Raw genomic sequence first — 21493 nt, forward strand, 5'->3', positions numbered from 1 at the left:
TCCCACTAGCTGTCTGTTTTACATTTGGTAGTCTATATAAGTCTATGCCACTATCTCACTTCATCCCAGCTTACCCTTCCCACTCCCTGTGTCCTCAAGTCCATTCTCTATGTGTTTCTATCCTGTTCCATTGATCTATATTTCTGTTTTTTGTGCCAGTACCATACTGTCTTGATTACCATAGCTTTGTAGTTTAGTCTGAAGTCAGGGAGCCTGATTCCTCCAGCTCCATTTTTCTTTCTCAAGATTGCTTTGGCTACTTGGGGTCTTTTGTGTTTCCATACAAATTGTGAAATATTTTGTTCTAGTTCTGTGGAAAATGCCAGTGGTAGTTTGATAGGGATTGCATTGAATCTGTAGTTTGCTTTGGGTAGTATAGTCATATTCACAATGTTGATTCTTCCAGTCCAAGGACATGGTATATCTCTCCATCTGTTTGTATCATCTATAATTTCTTTCATCAGTGTCTTATAGTTTTCTGCATACAGGGCTTTTATCTCTTCAGGTAGGTTTATTCCTAGGTATTTTATTCTTTTTGTTGCAATGGTTAATGGTAGTGTTTCCTTAAATTCTCTTTCAGATTTTTCATCATTAGTGTGCAGGAATGCAAGAGATTTCTGTGCATTAATTTTGTATCCTGCTACTTTAACAGATTCATTGATTAGCTCTAGTAGTTTTCTGGTAGCATCTTTAGAATTCTCTATGTATAGTATCATGTCATCTGCAAACAGTGACAGTTTTACTTCTTTTCCGATTTGGATTCATTTTATTTCTTTTTCGTCTCTGATTGCTGTGGCTAAAATTCCAAAACTATGTTGAATAATAGTGTTGAGAGTGGGCAACCTTGTCTTGTTCCTGATCTTAGAGGAAATGGTTTCAGGTTTTCACCATTGAGAATGATGTTTGCTGTGGGTTTGTCATATATGGCCTTTATTATGTTGAGGTAAGTTCCCTCTATGCCTACTTTCTGGAGGGTTTTTATCATAAATGGGTGTTGAATTTTGTCAAAAGCTTTTTCTGCATCTATTGAGATGATCATATGGTTTTTCTCCTTCAATTTGTTAATATGGTTTATCACATTTATTTGCGTATTTGAAAAATCCTTTCATTCCTGGAATAAACCCCACTTGATCATGGTGTATGATCCTTTTAATGTGCTGTTGGATTCTGTTTGCTAGTATTTTGTTGAGGATTTTTGCATCTATATTCATCAGTGATATTGGCCTGTAGTTTTCTTTTTTTGTGGCATCTTTGTCTGATTTTGGTATTAGGCTGATGGTGGCCTTGTAGAACGAGTTTGGGAGTGTTCCTCCCTCTGCTATATTTTGGAAGAGTTTGAGAAGGATAGATGTTAGCTCTTCTCTCAGTGTTTGTTAGAATTCGCCTGTGAAGCCATCAGGTCCTGGGCTTTTGTTTGTTGGAAGATTTTTAATCACAGTTTCAATTTCAGTGCTTGTGATTGGTCTGTTTGTATTTTCTATTGCTTACTGGTTCAGTCTCGGAGGGTTGTGCTTTTCTAAGAATTTGTCCATTTCTTCCAGGTTGTCCATTTTATTGGCATATAGTTTCCTGTAGTAATCTCTCACGATCCTTTGTATTTCTGCAGTGTCAGTTGTTACTTCTCCTTTTTCATTTCTAATTCTATTGATTTGAGTCTTCTCCCTTTTTTTCTTGATGAGTCTGGCTAATGGCTTATCAATTTTGTTTATCTTCTCAAAGAACCAGCTTTTAGTTTTATTGATCTTTACTATCGTTTCCTTCATTTCTTTTTCATTTATTTCTGATGTGATCATTATGATTTCTTCTGCTAACTTGGGTTTTTTTTTTCTTCTTTCTCTAATTGCTTTGGGTGTAAAGTTAGGTTGTTTATGTGAGATGTTTCTTGTTTCTTGAGGTAGGATTTTATTGCTATAAACTTCCCTCTTAGAACTGCTTTTGCTGCATCTCATAGGTTTTGGGTCATCGTGTTTTCATTGTCATTTGTCTCTAGGTGTTTTTTGATTTCCTCTTTGTTTTCTTCAGTGATCTCTTGGTTGTTTAGTACTATATTGTTTAGCCTCCATGTGTTTGTATTTTTTACAGATTTTTTCCTGTAATTGATATCTAGTCTAATAGCATTGTGGTCGGAAAAGATACTTGATACAATTTCAATTTTCTTAAATTTACCAAAGCTTGATTTGTGTCCCACGATATGTTCTATCCTGGAGAATGCTCCATGAGCACTTGAGAAGAAAGTGTCATCTGCTGTTTTTGGATGGAATGTCCAATAAATATCAATTAAGTTCGTCTTGTTCAGTGTATCATTTAAAGCTTGTGTTTCCTTATTTATTTTCATTTTGGATGATCTGTCCATTGGTGAAAGTGGGGTGTTAAAATCCCGTACTATGATTGTGTTACTGTTGATTTCCCCTTTTATGGCTGTTAGCATTTGCCTTATGTACTGAGGTGCTCCTATGTTGGGTGCATAAATATTTACAATTGTTGTATCCTCTTATTGGATTGATCCCTTGATTGTTATGTAGTGTCCTTTTTTGTCTCTTGTAGTAGTCTATATTTTAAAGTCTATTTTGTCTGATATGAGAATTGCTATTGCAGCTTTCTTTTGATTTCTGTTTGCATGGAATATCTTTTTCCATCCCCTCACTTTCAGTCTGTATGTGTCCCTAGGCCTGAAGTGGGTCTCTTGTAGACAGCATATATATGGGTCTTGTTTTTTATCCATTCAGCCAGTCTACGTCTTTTGGTTGGAGCATTTAATCCATTTACATTTAAGGTAATTATCGATATGTATGTTCCTATTAACATTTTCTTAATTTTTTCAGTTTGTTATTGTAAGTCTTTTCCTTCTCTTGTGTTTCCTGCCTAGAGAAGTTCCTGTAGCATTTGTTGTAGAGCTTGTTTGGTGGTGCTGAATTCTCTTAGCTTTTGCTTGTCTGTAAAGGTTTTAATTTCTCCACTGAATCTGAATGAGATCCTTGCTTGGTAGAGTAATCTTGGTTGTAGGTTTTTCCCTTTCATCACCTTAAATATGTCCTGCCACTCCCTTTGGCTTGCAGAGTTTCTGCTGAAAGATCAGTTGTTAACCTTATGGGAATTCCCTTGTTTGTTAATTCTTGCTTCCCTTGCTGCTTTTAATATTTTTTCTTTGTATTTAATTTTTGATAGTTTGATTAATATGTGTCTTGGCGTGTTTCTCCTTGGATTTATCCTGTGTAGAACTCTCTATGCTTCCTGGGCTTGATTGACTATTTCCATTCTCATGTTAGGGAAATTTTCAAGTAAAATCTCTTCAAATATTTTCTCAGCCCCTTTTTTTTGCCTCTTCTTCCTCTGGGACCCCTATAATTTGAATGTTGGTGTGTTTAGTGTTGTCCCAGAGGTCTCTGAGATTGTCCTCAATTCTTTTCTTTTTTCTTTATTCTGCTCTGTGGTAGTTATTTCCACTATTTTATCTTCCACATCATTTATCCATTCTTCTGCCTCAGTTATTCTGCTATTGATTCCTTCTAGAGAATTTTTTATTTCATTTATTGTGTTGTTCATTATTGTTTGTTTGCTCTTTAGTTCTCTAGGTCCTTGTTAAACGTTTCTTGTATTTTCTCCATTCTATTTCCAACATTTTGGATCATCTTTACTATCATTACTCTGAATTCTTTTTCTGGTAGACTGCCTATTTCCTCTTCATTTGTTTGGCCAAGTGGGTTTTTACCTTGCTCCTTCATCTGCTGTGTGTTTCTCTGTCTTCTCATTTTGCTTAACTTACTGTGTTTGGTGTCTCCTTTACACAGGCTGCAGGTTCATTTTTGGTGTCTATTCCTAGTGGGTAAGGTTGGTTCAGTGGGTTGTGTAAGCTTCCTGGGGGAGGGGAATGGTGTCTGTGTTGTGCTGGATGAGGCTGGATCTTGTGTTTCTGTTGGGCAGGACCACGTCCCGTGGTGTGTTTTGGGGTGTCTGTGAATTTGTTTTGATTTTAGGCAGACTCTGTGCTAATCGGTCGAGTTGTATTCCTGTCTTGCTTGTTGTTTGGCATAGGGTGTCCAGCACTGTAGATTGCTGGTCGTTGAGTGGAGCTGGGTCTTAGCATTGAGATGGAGATCTCTGGGAGAGCTTTCACCATTTGATATTACATGGGGCTGGGAAGTCTCTGGTGAACCAATGTCCTGAACTTGGCTCTCCCACCTCAGAGGCTCAGGCCTGACACCCAGCTAGAGCACCAAGACCCTGTCAGCCACACGGCCCGGTATGTGGGAAGTTTCTTGCCTTTTGGGAAGTCTGAGGTCTTCTGCCAACATTCAGTAGGTGTTCTGTAGGAGTTGTTCCACGTGTAGATGTAGTTTTGATGTATTTGTGGGGAGGAACGTGATCTACACGTTTTACTCCTCCACCAACTTGAAGGTGCCCCTTTTGTCCTCTTTTTGATGATAGCCATTCTGACAGATGTGAAGTGATATCTCATTGTGCTTTTGATTTGCCTTTCCCTGATGATTAGTGTTGCTGAACATCTTTTCTTGTGCCTGTTTGCCATCTGCAGGTCTTTTTTGAAAAGATGTCTATTCAGGCCTTTGCCCATTTTTTAAATCAGGTTGCTTGTTTTTTTGATATTGAGTTGTATGAGCTTGTTATATGTTTTGGATATTAACCCCTTTTCAGACATATCATTTGCAAATATCTTCTCCCATTCAGTAGGTTGTCTTTTTGTTTTGTTAATTTTTTCCTTTGCTGTGCAAGAGCTTCTAAGTTTGATTAGGTCCCATTTGTTTATTTTTGCTTTTGTTTCCTTGCCTGAGGAGACAGATCCAAAAACAAATATTGCTAAAACTTATGTCAAAGCATGTTCTGCCTGTGTTTTCTTCTAGGAGTTTTCCCAGCACCACTTATAGAAGAGACTGTCTTTTCTCCATGTATATTCTTGCCTCCTTTGTCATAGATTAACCATAAGTGTGTGTGTTTGTTTCTGGGCTTTTTTTCTGTTCCATTGATTTATGTCTGTTTTTGTGCCAGTACCATACTGTTTTGACTACTATAACTTGGTAGTATATTCCCAATACTTTTAAGATTGACGTTAACATGGTATAGAGGACTTGAATGCCCCTACCTACCCCTCCATCCTCTTTTCATACATACTTAGTCTTCATCTTTGAGATCCAGTCATGCTGACCTGTTAGCTTCTCTGACTTTCTAGGCTCCCACTGCAGGGTGTTTGCATATTCTACTCCCTCTTCCTGGCATGTTCTTTCCTCCCCTGTGCCCCTTTGTCTAAGTGACTCTTAATCTTTCTTCTGATCTCAGCTCAATCCTTATTCCCCAGGGAATATTCTCTTAGGTATACAGTCTTATAGTACCATGACCCTCTTTTTCATAGCACTTGCCACAGTTGTAATTCTATATTTATGTGGTTCTTTGATTAATAATTCTTTTCCCTCCTAGATGATTTCCTTCTCTATGCTCACCATTTTCCCTAGCCCCTGTCATAATGCCAGGCACATGTTACATATTCAAAAAATATTTGTTGAATGAATGAAAAGTTAATGGAGGAGGGATAATCAAATGCTACTCTGGTTGTTTTTGTCCTTCTTAGAATATTAGAATTTCAGATGGAGAAACAATCTTAGAGATCATTAAACATGGTACCCTCATTTTAAAAAAAGGAAACTGAGGCACAGAGAAGTTAAGTGACTGTCCTAAACTCATTGTGAATCAAGTTCTGAACTTGAAAATCCTCCATTGCCAGGGTAGATTCAAAGTATAACTGTGTATTTTAAGCTTATGTGTTGGACTAGGTGAAAGCCATGCTATGATGGGGGAAGATTTTTCAAGATGTGTCTGGTTGTCTCCATTATTTCCCCAGCATTCAGCACAATGTCTGCTGTTTAGTAGACTGATTGTTATATGTAAAATACGCAAAGGGGGAGGGTTGAAGGCGGGAATCTGTTAATAAATTAACTTTCTTTGACTAAATCAGACAGACTTGAAAACAGGGTAGAAGCAAAAATTAATTTTTGTTTGTACGTACTTTTATAGAGGTTACTTATTTTTACCACGTGCTTGTAAAAACATGTGCATATGTTTCAATAAAAACTACTTCACAAACAAAAGATTAGAGTACCTAGCACCTGGTAGGTATCCAATAATTTTGTGTCAAATATGAATCTGAATTATTGCCATTATAATGAATACTTTTTTTTTAATTTCAAAAGAAAATAGTGAAGAAATGTATGAAGAGGTCTACGGAACAAAGAGCAACTACCCAAAGACAGAGTGAGTTTCTCTTTTTCTTGGCTTCATAGCTAAGGGTATTTCCTGTTAGTCTAGGAAAACCAAAGTTTAACAAATGACCTCCATCCCTACCCACCCCATCTTTAGGGAAGATATGCATAGAGAATGGAGATAAGCTATTGTAATACAACATTGTGATCAATAGGGTACTTGTAATTGTGTACAATCATATCTAATCATTTTGATCACATTGCTTTCTCTTTTGAGAAAATGTCCATCTCCCAGAGTAGAGGACTTTGATACTGTGTTAGGGAATAAGTGAGAAAAGAGAAGTAAATATCAATAAAATGCTTCAATTCTGTAATTGCTTTTCCAGGAAGAAATCAATGGTTATGATTTACCTGTATCTTTGAAAGTTAATGAGGCTATCTCTGGGATTGGGGCTTAATTTATTATCTAATAATTCAGTGTTATCAAGGACAGTATTTGTTCAAATGGGCATTATTAATCAAATTCAGTTATTAGGCACACATTGTGGGAAGGAAAACAGCAGTAGTCAAAAGCAAGAAGTTTGAGGGTTGAAGGGAAAAGAGGGCATTCGTGCTGGGTGGGATGATGTGAGTGTATCATTCCCTCTCCCTACGCTCCCCGGCCCCCAATCAAGAGCATATTTGGAAAAATTTTAATCATCAACCAGGCAGTCATTGTACCATCATTGTTATATTATCATTCCATAAATTAAAGATTAGTGATGTGAATTTCAGAAGCTAGGAATTTCTATAATGTATTTCTAGTATAGTTTGTAAACTATGGGTCCCTGAGTCATCGTCTCTAAAAGGAAGACTTTGCTCCATAAAGTCTTTAAAATAGAAACCATTTGGAGTAGATGAAAGTTTGTATTGAAATATAGTAATTCCATCCATAGCTGATATGTGCTACTTCCTATCAGCATCTAAAGAAAGAAGAAGAGCATAGAAGCTGACAAGGCATTTTCCTGCTCTTCCTTGAGTGGGGTGTGTTGAAGAAATGAGACTGAAGTCTCTGATCCTTTTTACTACAGCAGGTTTCCATCCCCAGTACTCTCTCAAACATCGTGTTATTTATATCCTCTGATTCCTCTTAGTTTAGATGGAAAAGAAGCACTTAAAAGACTGCAGAGGTTCTTCAAGAAAGAAAAGGATAGATTTAAAATGAAGAAAAGCAAGTCGAAAGAAAATATAAGGTAAAAGGTCCCTTTTTATTTCTCTTTCCCAGAGAGTATTAGCAGTGCTGGCCTGGTTAGTTACACAGCTGATGGTCTCTATCCTGTTCTTCTAGTGAAGCGGTACCAGAAACTAAAACCAAAGGCCCTGGTTATCACCTACCACCTCCTTGCCAATATCTGAGTGAACTGCACCCACAGATGCTAATGAGAAAGTGACAATGTCCCTTTTGAAAAAATTGATGAGAAAAGGCTGTGAACAAGCGTAGAGGGAAAGTCTTAATCAAACAAAGTCCAGGAAAGAAACTTTCCTCATCATCCTTGGCATAGATTCCTGTTGTTGTTACTGAGCATTATGTTATTAATTACATCCTATTATGCTGTCTCAGCCCTACAAGTTCCAGTGGTTTTATTTGTCTACACTTCCAAATTCTAATTTGCCTCTCTTGAGAGAGGCAGTGTGTGGAAATGGAAGATGAATTTCTCAAAGTCTTAGACCTGGAAGGGACCCTCCAAGATCACCCTAGCTAATTACCAGTGGGAATTGGGAAGGTTAGAAATTCATGAGTAGGAGAAAGAAACAAGAGGCCTAGGTTCTGGATTCTAGTTTCAGCTTCTCTGTTTATTCAGTGTGCAACCATGGGCAAATCACTTCCATTTTGCATTCATAGGGATCAAGTTTCTTCTTGCGTATAATGGGAGGGAGGAGGGAGACTGTGTGGTCTCTGGAGGTACTTCTCTCATATATGTGTGTGTGTGTGTGTGTGTGTGTGTGTGTGTGTGTGTGTATGAGAGACACACACACACAAAAAAACATAAACATAGATCTGTATTTTACGAGGGCAGAGGATGGTAAAATAATTTGACCCAGGTTATTACATATCTTGACACGGAATTATGTTATTCTACCTTGAAGTTCTTTTCAATTATAAAACCTCAGAGTAACATGACTTTAAGTCTAATTTTCTGTTGGATGTAGATCTACCAAGAGATTTATATAGAATATGGGGTTTACAAATTGTAGTCCTGACCATGGAAGAAGAGGGAGTCTAGCTCCAGTGGCCAACGAGACCTAAAGGCAGACCCCGACCTTAGCAGGTTAGATGTTTCTGACAAAAATTATTAGTGTGATACCTGCAGTCCCTTAAAAATTTGATCCAGGTGAGAATGCTGATGCGTGTTTTTTTGTTTTGTTTTTTAAATAATATTTATTTATTTATTTTGGCTGCACAGGGTTTTAGTTGCAGCACGCAGGATCTTAGTTGTGGTAGGCATGAGGGATCTAGTTCCCCCGACCAGGGATTGAACCCGGGCCCACTGCATTGGGAGCGTGGAGTCTTACCCACTGGACCACCAGGGAAGTCCCAATGCTGACGTTTTTAAAATTCAAATGTTATTTCCTTTTTCTTAGAGCTATTCTTAGAACTGTAAGTGACTGCTTATGACTTTTAGAACAAATATCCAATCCCTTTTCATTGCAAGTCAGTACTTTTATGGCAGCCCCTTCCTACTCGTCCAGCTCCATCTCTCGCTCAGATTTGCTCTCATCACCAGCCCATTAACACATTCCCTCTTTGTATATGAGGGCCCTGGCGTTTCATGCCTCCTTGCTTTTGACCACGACATTCCGTTGGTCTGGAATGTACCTGCCCTTCTCCAACTTCCTTTGATTATCAAAGTTCTAGCCTTCCCTTAAAGTTTGGTCAAATATTATCCTTTCTGGGACGCATTCCATGAACCTTTCTACCCAAACCTGTATTACCGGTTTCTCTTCTATGTTTCTGTAACATCCCGTGCACATCTTGTAACATCTATTGATACTACTGAGAAACCCTTTTTCTTAGAGTCAGAGAATCAGGATAAGAAGAGAAATCCATATACGTAATCCAACCCACTACACAAGCTTCTCTGCAGATTTCCTAAGAAGCCAAATCTCTATGCCTGCACACCTCTATAAAGAGAAATTCACTATGTGCAGGGGGAAATCTGCCATTTGTAGGAAGGTCTAAAAAGCCTTTTTTCCCCTTAAATTTTGCCAAAATCTGCCTCTCTACCTTAATTTTTCAATTAATAGCATGGAGACATACCAAGGTAACAACAGAACTTTATTTATTTGTTTCTTTGTTTACCTTTTGTTGAGCCTTTTGATTGAGGGCTCCTCTCTGGAACATCAACTCTTAGTTTGTTGCGTTTTCTTCAGAAGGAGGTTGCAACCATGAAAATGTGACCTTTAAAAAGAGTTGGGGGCTCCCCTGGTGGCGCAGTGGTTGAGAGTCCGCCTGCCGATGCAGGGGACACGGGTTTGTGCCCCGGTCTGGGAAGATCCCACATGCCGCGGAGCGGCTGGGCCCGTGAGCCATGGCCGCTGAGCCTGCGCGTCTGGAGCCTGTTCTCCGCGATGGGAGAGGCCACAACAGTGAGAGGCCCGCGTACCGCAAAAAAAAAAAAAAAAAAAAAAAAGAATTGGGGCTCTCAATCTTCTCTGTCTCTCACACACACACACATACACACACTCACAAACACACGCACACACTGCCTGTTAGGATAGTCATTATTAAATGGCTTGATTTAGGCATAAATAAACCAAGAATTAAATGCCACGGGTCTTAGCTATGCTATGAGTTTTACATGGGAATTAAATGTTAAGCCTCTTCTCACTCCCTCTGTTCCAAATGTTCTGACTTCTTCTTTCAACAGGCCAAGCACTCCTCAGCCTGAGGGTCTCTTTGCTGTTTCCTCCCCTAGGAATGCTCTTACCCCAGATATCTAGCTGGCCTATTCTCTCACTATCTTCAGGCCTCTGCTTCAAAGTCACCTTATCAGTGAAGCCTTCCCTGAACGTCCTCTGAAAAATGGCAAACCAGCTCTCACCTCCAGTCCCCCTCCCCCCTTACCCTGCTCTATTTTTCTTAATTGCACTTATCTCCATAAATTTCCGTACATGACAGATCATAAATTTCCTTGTTTGTTTTCTGTCTGTCTCACTCTACTAGACTCCATGAGGGCAGGGATTTTGACTGTTTTGTCCACTGCAGTATCTCCAACATAAATTACAGTGCCTGGAAGGAAAAAAAAAAAAAAAAAAACAGTGCCTGGGATATAATAGGCACTCAATAAATATCTGTTGAATGAATAGATGACCTAAAGGAAGGAAATATCATTATAGATTTTTCTTTTTGTGGCCTCGGTTTCTGTGTTTAAACAGGAGCTACCAGCACCCTGACCTAATTAAAATGGAGGAAGGGAATGGGTGTTAAGAAAGGCTCCCTTAAGCAAGGGACCGCTTGCTTAAGCCATGGCCCCAAGGATATGTGCTCACTAGATGTGGAGGGCAGGAAGTGCACTAAGGCTTCACATGTGTTCTCTCTAATCCTCACAATAACCCATGAGTTAGAAACTTGTTCCTCCGTTTTACAGATGAAAAACTAAGGCTTTGAAAAGTTAAGTGACTTGCCCAGGGTAAGTGGCTAAGTGGCGGAAGTGAGAGTCATATCAGCTCTGACTCTGGTGACCATGTATGTATTTCTCCTACTGCGCCCTGCACATCACAGTCCTGGTCTCATAGACACCAACGGAAGGGGTCACTGAGTAGCAGCCCTGTCCCAGGCACATTCACTTAGGAAAGCTCGTCCCGTACAAAGGGAACTCTACAAGATAGGTGCTGGTATTCATTTTGGAAATGGAGAACTGAAGCTTCCGTGAAGGTTAGTGCTGTTCTTTGGTCAGCCCTTTATCATGTTATCACAGAGTGTTATATTAACTTACTGTTGGTGCCCCTCACTAAACCGCGAGCTACTTCAGGACAGAAACTGTGTCTAATCATTTTGTATACCCAGCACATGGGCCTGGCCCGTGATGAGTGTCCCCAGCATACCTGTAGGACTGAAATTAAATTAATTGCTTAAAATACATGGATTTTTTTCCTACCACATCATGCTTCCTTTCATGTAATCTTAACTGTGAGATATGAGGAAAACCAGATGATCTACCTAGCCAATGTCCTCTCCTACTAAGCACATTTACCATCTTCCATTTCCACCTAGCCTGGAACTCTCCCCTCAAGTCACCTCTTTGGTTAAACATAAACGTAGTCAGGGTCCAGCGTCTCCAGATGGTTCTCTCTCACCATACTTACCCCACACTGAATTGGCATCGTGGAAGGTAGAAGGCAGAAACAGAATCCTGTGGCAGGGCTAAGGGACAGCCTGAGATTGTCTCGTTAGGAAAGGGGGTGTGGGTGGTCACTGGGGATAAATGAGCTCATTTACAAGAGAGGGGAGGTGATCAGAACAAAGCTGCAGGAAAGGTTTGCTTCGTATCTTTCCCCCAAAGCATCTGTATCAAGAAACCTAGTCATCAATATGTTATTTGAGATGTATCAGCTAATATTTCTGAACATGGCTTTTTCCCTTAACCCTTTGTGTCTTTTGTCAATTAACAGTGCATTTTCCATTTCGCTGCCTGATTTAGGTAAGTGACATTCGCTTATTTGCTGGAACAAAATTATTCAGAACTGACATATTCACAGTCTGAGAAAGAGAAGTAGTAATCCTTCCTGCCTTCCATGTTTAATGAAAAATTGATACATCAAAATCAAAGACATTTTACACAATAGTAGTACTTACATTGGGGAAGATGAGTAACATTTCTCAAGTGCCTCCTGTACGCCAGGCCTCTTAAAATCCGAGAAATAGATGCATCATCCCTTTTTAGGAAGGCTCTAGGACTCACATCCATACTTTAGTGACCTAGGATTTGTACTCAAGTCTCTGAATACGAAGCTCGTGCATTTGACATTATACCACATAACCTTCTGAAGGATTTAACAGCCAGCTCACCGGAATTAAGACATAGTAATTTGAACATGACCACTTTGCAGTACACATACTAACTGAATCAAGGATGGGTCATTGGAATACTTTTTGCTTTGCTATAAAAACAACAGTGCACAAATTAATACAGTGCCTGACATCTAGTGCGCTCGCTCTCAATCACGTTCAGTAAGTTGAATCTATCGATGAGAGAGGGCCATGTGTTTTGTTGTTTGTCAGGTTTAGTTTATGGGCTCTAGCGATGGTGGCTACTTTGATTTTACTCTGACTTGACAATTCAAATGTATATTATATTCCACAAATATAAGTTTGCTGTACTAAATAACAAATAGTTACATAAACCTGGTATAATAACAGCTCTCCCAGGCTTCCCTGGTGGCACAGTGCTTAAGAATCTGCCTGCCAATGCAGGGGACATGGGTTCGAGCCCTGGTCCGGGAAGATCCCACGTGCCGCGGAGCAACTAAGCCCGTGAGCCACAACTACTGAGCTTGCGTGCCACAACTAACTGAAGCCCGTGCGCCTAGAGCCCGCGCTCTGCAACGAGAAGGCACCGCAATGAGAAATCTGCACACCGCAATGAAGAGTAGCCCCTCCCCCGCCGCAACTAGAGAAAGCCTGTGTGCAACAATGAAGTCCCAACGCAGCCAAAAATAAAAATAAATAAAATAAAAAAATAACAGCTTTCCCAAAATATCCTCAGTCTATGTAAAAAAAAAAAAAAGTGAGAATAGGCACACATTGTACCCCATCCAAATATATGAATAACTGAATTGTGAATAATTATGCCAAAAGGTTTCTAACTAGTTCAAATGGTGAGTCACTTGAATATTATGGAATTCTATGTAGAGCACCAAGGAATGTGAATATCCTAAACTGAAAACGTCTAATTATGATTATGTACTAAGTCAGATTCAATTTTATGCAAGCTTATTATAAAGAAGCAGTTGTCAGTGTTTTGAAATAAAAATCAGGGAAGAAAAATCAACATTAATGTTCTATTAAGTTGTTTTTTTTCCCCTAGGAATTAAGCCCTCTCACTGCTCTAGCATTATAACATCTTTGTCCAGTTCCAGAATGATGGGAACCTAGTCTAAACATGATCCTTTCAGCAACTCATATTTTCTGGAAATCCACATGAAATCAAATTGATATAAATATTTATGCATGTGTTTGAGATACTAGGACATCTCACTATTTTTTATTCCTTAGTTGAACTTTTTCCCAAATGGATACTTGTTTTGTTCTTTGATCCTTTCTATATCCTATGATCAGATTTTGATAAAACAGGCATGGGGATGCACCTAGATAATTAAGTAATTGTGTATAATTTGGAAAGCTGGGGATTGTATAAACCATACCTAATAATAGACTATTTTGATCCTATCTTGACCCTAGAACTTAGGTCTCAGGAAGTTATTATCTATGATGATGTGGACATAAAAGAAAAAAAGTCAAAGTAAGTCAATTTACCGCATTGGTCATCCCTACTGATATTTAACCCATTTCCTGGTGCTTTGTTAAATAGGGTCAGAGGGCCTCCCTTCAGATCCTTGGTTACTGGGTGAAAAGTCAAGTTGTGATATATTGCCCCCACTAGGAAGGAAAATAATGAGTAATGTAGATGACCTAACAGTGGTAGGTGATTCAAAACTCACTGGAGCTTTGTTTCTTTTTTTTTTTTTTTTTTTTTTTTTGCGGTATGTGGGCCTCTCACTGTTGCGCCCTCTCCCGTTGCAGAGCACAGGCTCCGGACGCACAGGCTCCGGACGCGCAGGCTCCACGACCATGGCTCACGGGCCCAGCCGCTCCGCGGCATGTGGGATCTTCCCGGACCGGGGCACGAACCCGCGTCCCCTGCATCGGCAGGCGGACTCTCAACCACTGCGCCACCAGGGAAGCCCCTGGAGCTTTGTTTCTTACCTTTGAATCTATAGACTTGAAACTCATTTCAACATAACACATACTTATTTAAATGCCTCCTGTGGAGGATGGCAAGCACTACCTGACAGAAGCTCTGTTCTCAAGGTCTAAATAACTAAAATCTATCAAAAAAGAGAAACATCCTGAAACTCAATACCCTTATCTCTAGCTACTTATTATCTGTCCTTTCCCTCTCAACTAAATGGTTGAAAATAAAGGTCTCCTCTGCTCATCTTGGACCCATCTTTCCAAGCTCACTGCAACTGGGGTTCTGTTCCACCATGACAGTGGACTTGTTTTTGGTAAGGTCACTAATTCCTTTGTTAAATCCAGTGGATACATTTAAGTCCTTATTATACTTGGCTTCTCTGTAATATCTTAAATTGTTGATCATGCCATCCTTCAAAGGAAAAAAATATTAACTTTCCCCCAGGTTTCTATGTTACCATTATTTCTTATTCCTCATCTTTGGCTGTTGCCCCTCCTGTTTGATTGGTTCGTTTTGGTTTTGTGTGCATGTATGTGTTCTAATTCATTTCTTTAAAAATGATGTGTTTCTCAGATTTCCTGCATCAGTTCTCTTCCCTTCTTCCTTTATATGTTCTTGAATGGTCTCATCTACATCTAGGGCTTTAATTACGATCACTATAGTAAAGATATCAAAATTTACACTTTTGAGGTGAGATTTCTCTCTTCCACTTTAATAAGCCTGCTAGATAACTCTGTTTGAAACTCAGAATTCCATAACTCATAATCTCAACTGTCCCCATCCAAATATGATCCCTTTCTTCTAATCTCTATGTTGGTGATTGTTTCAATAAACACACAGTTGCTCAAACCAAAACCCTAAGCATTCACTGTCCTTGACTCATCCTCCTCTGGTGCCCTGCACCCTCTTCTGTTTAAATAACTCTCAAAATGTTCCTGCTTCCCCATCCCCACTGCACAGCCACATGAAGGCACTCATTACTTCTCAGCTGGATTATTGCAACGACTTCCTGAATGGCCACCTCACCTCCACTTCAGTTTATTTTCCAAACTTTCTAAAGTACAAATAGGATCATGTCACAAAACCACCATTCACCAGCTTAAAAATGGTTAGTGGTTGTCCATTGCTCTCAAAATGAAATCCAAACTGCTTAAGAAGGCATAAAATTCATTATTGATCCAGCTCCTGGCAAACTCTCAGCCTCAGCTGTACTTCCCACTCACTCACCATTCCTGTGTTCCATCCATACTGTACATTTGGGTGTTCCTTGAACTCTTCAAGCTTTCCAGCATTTCTAAACCTTCACATTTGTTCCAACTTCTTCAATTCATTCAACAAATATTTACTGAGCATGTACTATATGCCAGACACTATGCTAAGTGTTGGTATAAAGCAGTGAGTGAAACAGATGTAATTCCTATTCCTTTCCGATTGGAGAGGCAGATAAATAAATTAATTTAAAAAATCTATAGGGCTTCCCTGGTGGTGCAGTGGTTGAGAGTCCGCCTGCCGATGCAGGGGACACGGGCTCGTGCCCCGGTCCGGGAAGATCCCACGTGCCGTGGGGCAGCTGGGCCCGTGGGGCGGCTGGGCCCATGGCCGCTGAGCCTGCACGTCCGGAGCCTGCGCTCCGCAATGGAAGAGACCGCAACAGTGAGAGGCCCGCGTACCGAGAAAAAAAAAAATCTATAATTAAACATAGGGATTTGATTGCTTTGGATATTTTGAAAGAGAGTGGACATATGGTGTGTGTGTTGGAAGGAGACTGATAGTCATTTTAAAGTAGGTATCTGGGGAAGGCCTTTCCAAGGAGGTGAGAATTTAAGAACAAAAGAATTGTTCTGTCTGTAACACAGTTTGCCATGCTTTTTGCTTGGCTGACTATTTTATCCTTCATTATTTAAAACTGAATTCATATTTTGCTTTCCCCAGGAAGTCCTCTCTGAGTTTATCTATTTGGGTTAGGTCCCCTTTTTTATCAGAACATTCTTTTCATAGTTGTATTGTCTTATTTCTTGCCTGTCTCCTCCTCTAGACGGGAACTCCCTGAGGTAGGGGCTGTGGCTTTCTGATCTCTATCATGTGGCCTCATACCAAAACATAGTTTGTTAAATCAGATAACAAAGAAGGACCTGCCTCCAAAAAATGTGCAAAATAATTTGGAAGCTCAGAATAGGTAGAAATTTCCATTATTTAGGGGATCAGAAAAGTCTCTGTGCCAAGTTAAAGAAGCAAGGATAGGAAACATTTTGACAGTTGGAGATTGGGGTTGAGAGAGAGAGAGAGAGAGAAGTGGGGAAGGTTTGCTGGAGGGAGAGGGGTGGACAGCTGTGTAAATGGAAAACAAGTGTGTTTGGGAAGTTTCATTGGACCATAAGGCATGTGATCAAGAAAGTGGGTGTTACGAGCAGGAAATGCAATTTGGCAGGAGATGGAGAGGAGAGCCCTGGAATATAAAATTAGAGTTAAGAATGAATTCTTTCTTAAAAATAAATTATATATTTGTAAAAATGAAAATAAGAAACATGTAAGTTTAAAGCAAGATAAAACAAATTTCCCTCAACCCATAACTCAACTTCAGAACTAGAACATATCCAGTGCCTTGGTTTCTCTACCTTGTGCACATCCCTTGGTCTGTCTCATTGCCTTCCCCCAAGGTAAACACTCTCCTACATTTCCTGTCTTTCACTTCCTGTTCAAAACTGAAATACTGTTATCAAGCACAGGTGATAAAAATATATTGTTTCATTAGGTATTTTAACATTGTAAAAACGGTTTGTTGTATATAGAATTCTGCAACTTCTTTTTTACTCAAAATCCATCCTTTTTTAAGCCACTATTAATTTATTCATTTTTACTGTTCTACAATATTCTATGTACATACCACAATTTATCCATTTTCTTGTGAGTACTGAGGTAGTTCCATGTTTTTTGCACTTTTGAACAATACCGCTACAAATATTCTTATTTATATGTATACTTAGAAGGGAAAATAATGCAAATTTTATAGGGAATGAAAATTCATAAGAAAATGCCAACTTGTTTTCCAAAGGAAAATAGGCAGAAGATATGAATAGGTCTTCTACAGAAAGACATGAGGGGTGAATAAACATATTAAAAGAGGTTCAACATTGTTAGTAATGAAGGTAATGCAAATTAATACCACAATGAGATAGTATCTTATACCCAATAAATAGGCAAAAATTAAGAATTCTTTCTGTGTTGGTGAGAATGTGGATCAGTATTCCCTTTAAATACTGCTGGGAAGAGTGTAAATTGGTACAACCACTTTGGAAAATAAGCTGGCATTTTCTTATGAATTTGCATTCCCTGTAAAAGTTGCATTTATTGTATTTTCCCTTCTAAGTATGCACGTGATTTAAGATTGTTGCTTTCTATATCTTTAAAGAAATCTTTATCCCAAGATCATATGATATGCTCCCATATTTTCTTCTAAAACTGTAACTTTTTGCCTTTTACACATAAGCCTTAGATCTACCTGGAACTGATTTTGGCATTTTTAGTGAAGTAGAGATCCAGTTAAATTTTCCTCCATGTGGGTAAATGTTCTAGCATGATTAATTGCATAGCCCCTATTTTCCCCATTTCTACAATGCCATCTTTGTCATACTAAGTTTCCAAAAATCTGAAGATCTGTTTCCATGCTCTGTATTCTATTTGTCATTTTTTTTAAAACATCTTTATTGGAGTATAATTGCTTTACAATGTTGTGTTCGTTTCTGCTGTATAACAAAGTGAATCAGCTATACGTATACATATATCCCCATATCCCCTCCCTCTTGCATCTCCCTCCCACCCTCCCTATCCCACCCCTCTAAGGTGGTCACAAAGCACTGAGCTGATCTCCCTGTGCTATGCAGCTGCTTCCCACTAGCTATCCACCTTACATTTGGTAGTGTATATGTGTCAATGCCACTCTCTCACTTCATCCCAGCTTACCCTTCCCCCTCCCCATGTGTCATTTCTATCTTAATTGAATTGTGATCTGGAAGAGTAGTTGATATGGTATTAGTACACTGAGGAAGTAGCTGATATCAGTACTTTGACATATTCTGTGACATGATTCATGCCTAGTATATGGTCAATTTTTATAAATGTTCCATGTGTACTTTAGAAAAATATGACTTCTCTAATTGTTTGATACAAGGATCAACTTATGTCCTCTAAATCAAATATTTGGCTTGGCCAAAAAGTTCGTTCAGGTTTTTCTACTGTTATGGAAAAACCCAAACGACTTTTTTGGCCAACACAATATGTGTTAATTCTCTTAATAAAATCGTTTATAGATTTATGGATTTTTAGATGCTTGATCCATTAATATATGAAAGAAGTGGGTTGAAATCTCACAGAAAGATGGTAGATTTGTCAGTTTCTTCCAAAAGTCTATCATTTTTTTCTTTATATATTTCTTTTTTCTATATTTTATATATATTTTTTTTTCTTTATATCTTTATATATATTCTAAGGCTCTTTTATTAGTTGCATACAAAATTTTAAATATTTTCTGGTGAATTAAATGTTTCTTTTTAGGTTGTAGCCATCTCCATTCTCCCTAATATCAACACTATTAATAACAAAAATAATACTTATGTAGGTCTTACTGTGAGTCAGTCACTGTTTTTAGATTTAACATGTATTAACTCATTCAATCTTCACAGCAATTGTGAAGTAGACACTATTATTATACAAATTTTGTAGAAGAGAGGTTGAGACACAGAGGTGAAGTTATTTGCCCAAGCTCATAGCGCCTGTAAGTGGTAGAACCAGGATTCAAACCCCAGCAACTAGACTCCCAAACCATTCTCTTTACTACAACACTAAGCTAATTTCCTAGTGATGCTTTGTCTTAAAGTCTAATTTGCCCAATCTTATACCTACCTGACCTTTCTTTTAGTTAGTATTTCCCTAGTATACATTTTTCATCCTTTTTCTGCTTTCCATATTCTTGTTCAATATGTCTTATATAAATAGCATAGAGCTGAACTGGCTTTTAAAAATATCTAACATGACGATACGTCTTAACTCCATGTGGGTAAATGTTCTAGCATGATTGTTTAATCTTCTGAAATATTGTGGTGCTGATAGCATTTTCCTCAGGACAGACTTGTCTTCTGTGCTTGCATACTGCTTACTGCTCTGTCTGGTTTCAGTTTATTTGCTGGGGGCTATTAAGGTATAGCGTACAGGAATTAATCTAAGTGTAAAGTGTGGCAATTTGTTAAAGCAAACCAAAAAAACCTTTATCCAGGATCTAGCAGTTTTGTACTGGGAGGGCCCTATCAGAAAATTCTTTTGCCCTACTGCCAAATAAGGAAGTCCAGAACTGTGGGCAAGAGGACAATGTAATCAGAGCCACACTTCAGGAAGAGTAACTAGACCTAGACTCTCTGCAGAGTGCTTTGAAGGGAAGGTCGGAAGTAGAACATTTGTTAGAATATTGTTAAAGGTGCTCAGATGAAAGATGATCACAATGTGTTTTGGGGTGGTGAAAAAAATGAAGAAGATATTTTAAGATTAAATGATATTTACCAAGTCCCTTAACCCTATCAAAATCTGACCAATTTCTTTTTCATGGGATAGAGTAAATCTTCTGTGGTTTGGCCTCAGAGAAATCAATTATTAAAGACATTTGTAGCAGATGGAACACTGATGGAAAATAGCAGAACTGGGGATAGGAAGGGAGATGGAAGATGATATCTGAGTTCTTGTCAGCTTGGCTAGTTTGCATGTCATGTCCTGGTACGTATTAGGTTGAAGAGATGCCTAAACAACTCTGGATTACATTGTTGCTAGACAATCCGGACCTCTGATTTTCATTTCCTTCTGTTCATTAGAATTTCCCCTAGAGAGTCAGCAAGGGAAGGAAGAAGAAGGGAATCTTGAAAAAGACACTGGAACAGCTTCCACAACCTGGTCCCAGTGGGCCCTATGGCTGTCATGTTACTTCTCTGAATCTTAGTTTCTTAACCCGTGATATGGCAAAAAAACAATCCTCATCCTGCCAAATTAATTAAGCTCTCTAACTAGATCCCTATAAAAGCTAAAATAAGTTGACAAAGAGTTGACTGTAATGGTCACATGGTTAGCATGGGTAAAAATTAGTATGACTTTTCTGAAAATAATATGTTGTTTTATAATCATTAAAGAAAATAAACTGTTAGGCAGGCATTTGCTTTGCCTGTTCCCTGCCCTCACAGCTATAGCTCCTGCCTAAGAAGTCCACGCACAAGTTCTCATTAAACACTTGCTCTGTGCCTAGCACTGTGCTGAGCTTGTGGTAGGTATATCTGGAATGTGTGTGTCTGGATCCCATCTTTTGCGAACCTAAAGTGAAGAGATAAAATGAGTGAACGTGAGACAATTAGAAAAGAAGTATCTGCGGAGCTCCTTGTTATAGACTCCAAAGGCAACAGACATTGAGAAAAGAGAGTGATCGGAGATCCCTAGACGAGTCCTGGAAGTCTTCTTAAAAGCTTTCCCTAAGCTGTATCTTTCTTTTTTATTGAAGTACAGTTGATTTACAATATTGTGTTAGTTTCAGGTGTACAACACACTGATCCGGTTATTTTTTCTGATTATATTCCATTATGTTATTATAATATTGAATATAATTTCTTGTGCTATACAGTAAATCCTTGCTGCTTATCTATTTTATGTATAGTAGTTTGTACCTGTTAAACCCATATTCCTAGGCCTTATCTTTAATGCTGGTCAGATGCTGAGTCCCTGATATTCTGTTGGACCTCGTGACCATAATCTGAAGGGAATTGTGACACAATGTCACTGAAAAAATTTTAAGTTCCTCTGACGTAATATTCTTGTGGTTATAATTTATCCAGTGAAAAGTTGTGTTCTGATGTGCAGACACCATAGACATACAGACGGTTGATAGAGGAGGGGCCAGTTTTGCTCCCATCAATGATGAACATATTGGTTACTTTGTCAAACCAGCAAAGTAAAGTTTTAAAGCAGCAGGCATGATGAAAGACCATAGACTTTGGAGTCAAACACACTTGGATTCAAAGCCACTGGGTTCAAAGCCACTATTTCTGTGACCATAGTAAGTTACCTAGATCATCTCTTTCCCCCTTTGTAAAACTTTATGAAAGACTACTTTAAAGGACTGTTGTAATACTTCCTATAAAAACCACATTAGTTAACATATGTAAAATGCCTAGCATAAGACTTGACACATAGGGGCTCAAAACATATTAGTTCTTTCTATAATACCCTCTCTCCTCTCTGCATCCTTTTCTGCTAATGCTAAATACTAGTTGCATTAGTCTTGTCCCACAGTTCAAGTCCATTTTA

At 38.8% G+C, this 21493-nt stretch overlaps 1 protein-coding gene across 1 annotated transcript in view; it reads left to right on the forward strand.

Annotated features, from left to right (window-relative positions):
• FYB2 (FYN binding protein 2) overlaps positions 1–21493 on the forward strand; it is an 84855-nt gene that overhangs the window by 54808 nt on the left and 8554 nt on the right. The window contains 4 exon segments of the mRNA XM_060305037.1: positions 6198–6258; positions 7340–7438; positions 11859–11887; positions 13648–13708. Coding sequence (XP_060161020.1) covers positions 6198–6258; positions 7340–7438; positions 11859–11887; positions 13648–13708 — 250 coding nt within the window.

The sequence above is a fragment of the Globicephala melas genome, chromosome 1, assembly GCF_963455315.2.
Source record: "Globicephala melas chromosome 1, mGloMel1.2, whole genome shotgun sequence".
Classification (NCBI taxonomy): domain Eukaryota; kingdom Metazoa; phylum Chordata; class Mammalia; order Artiodactyla; family Delphinidae; genus Globicephala; species Globicephala melas.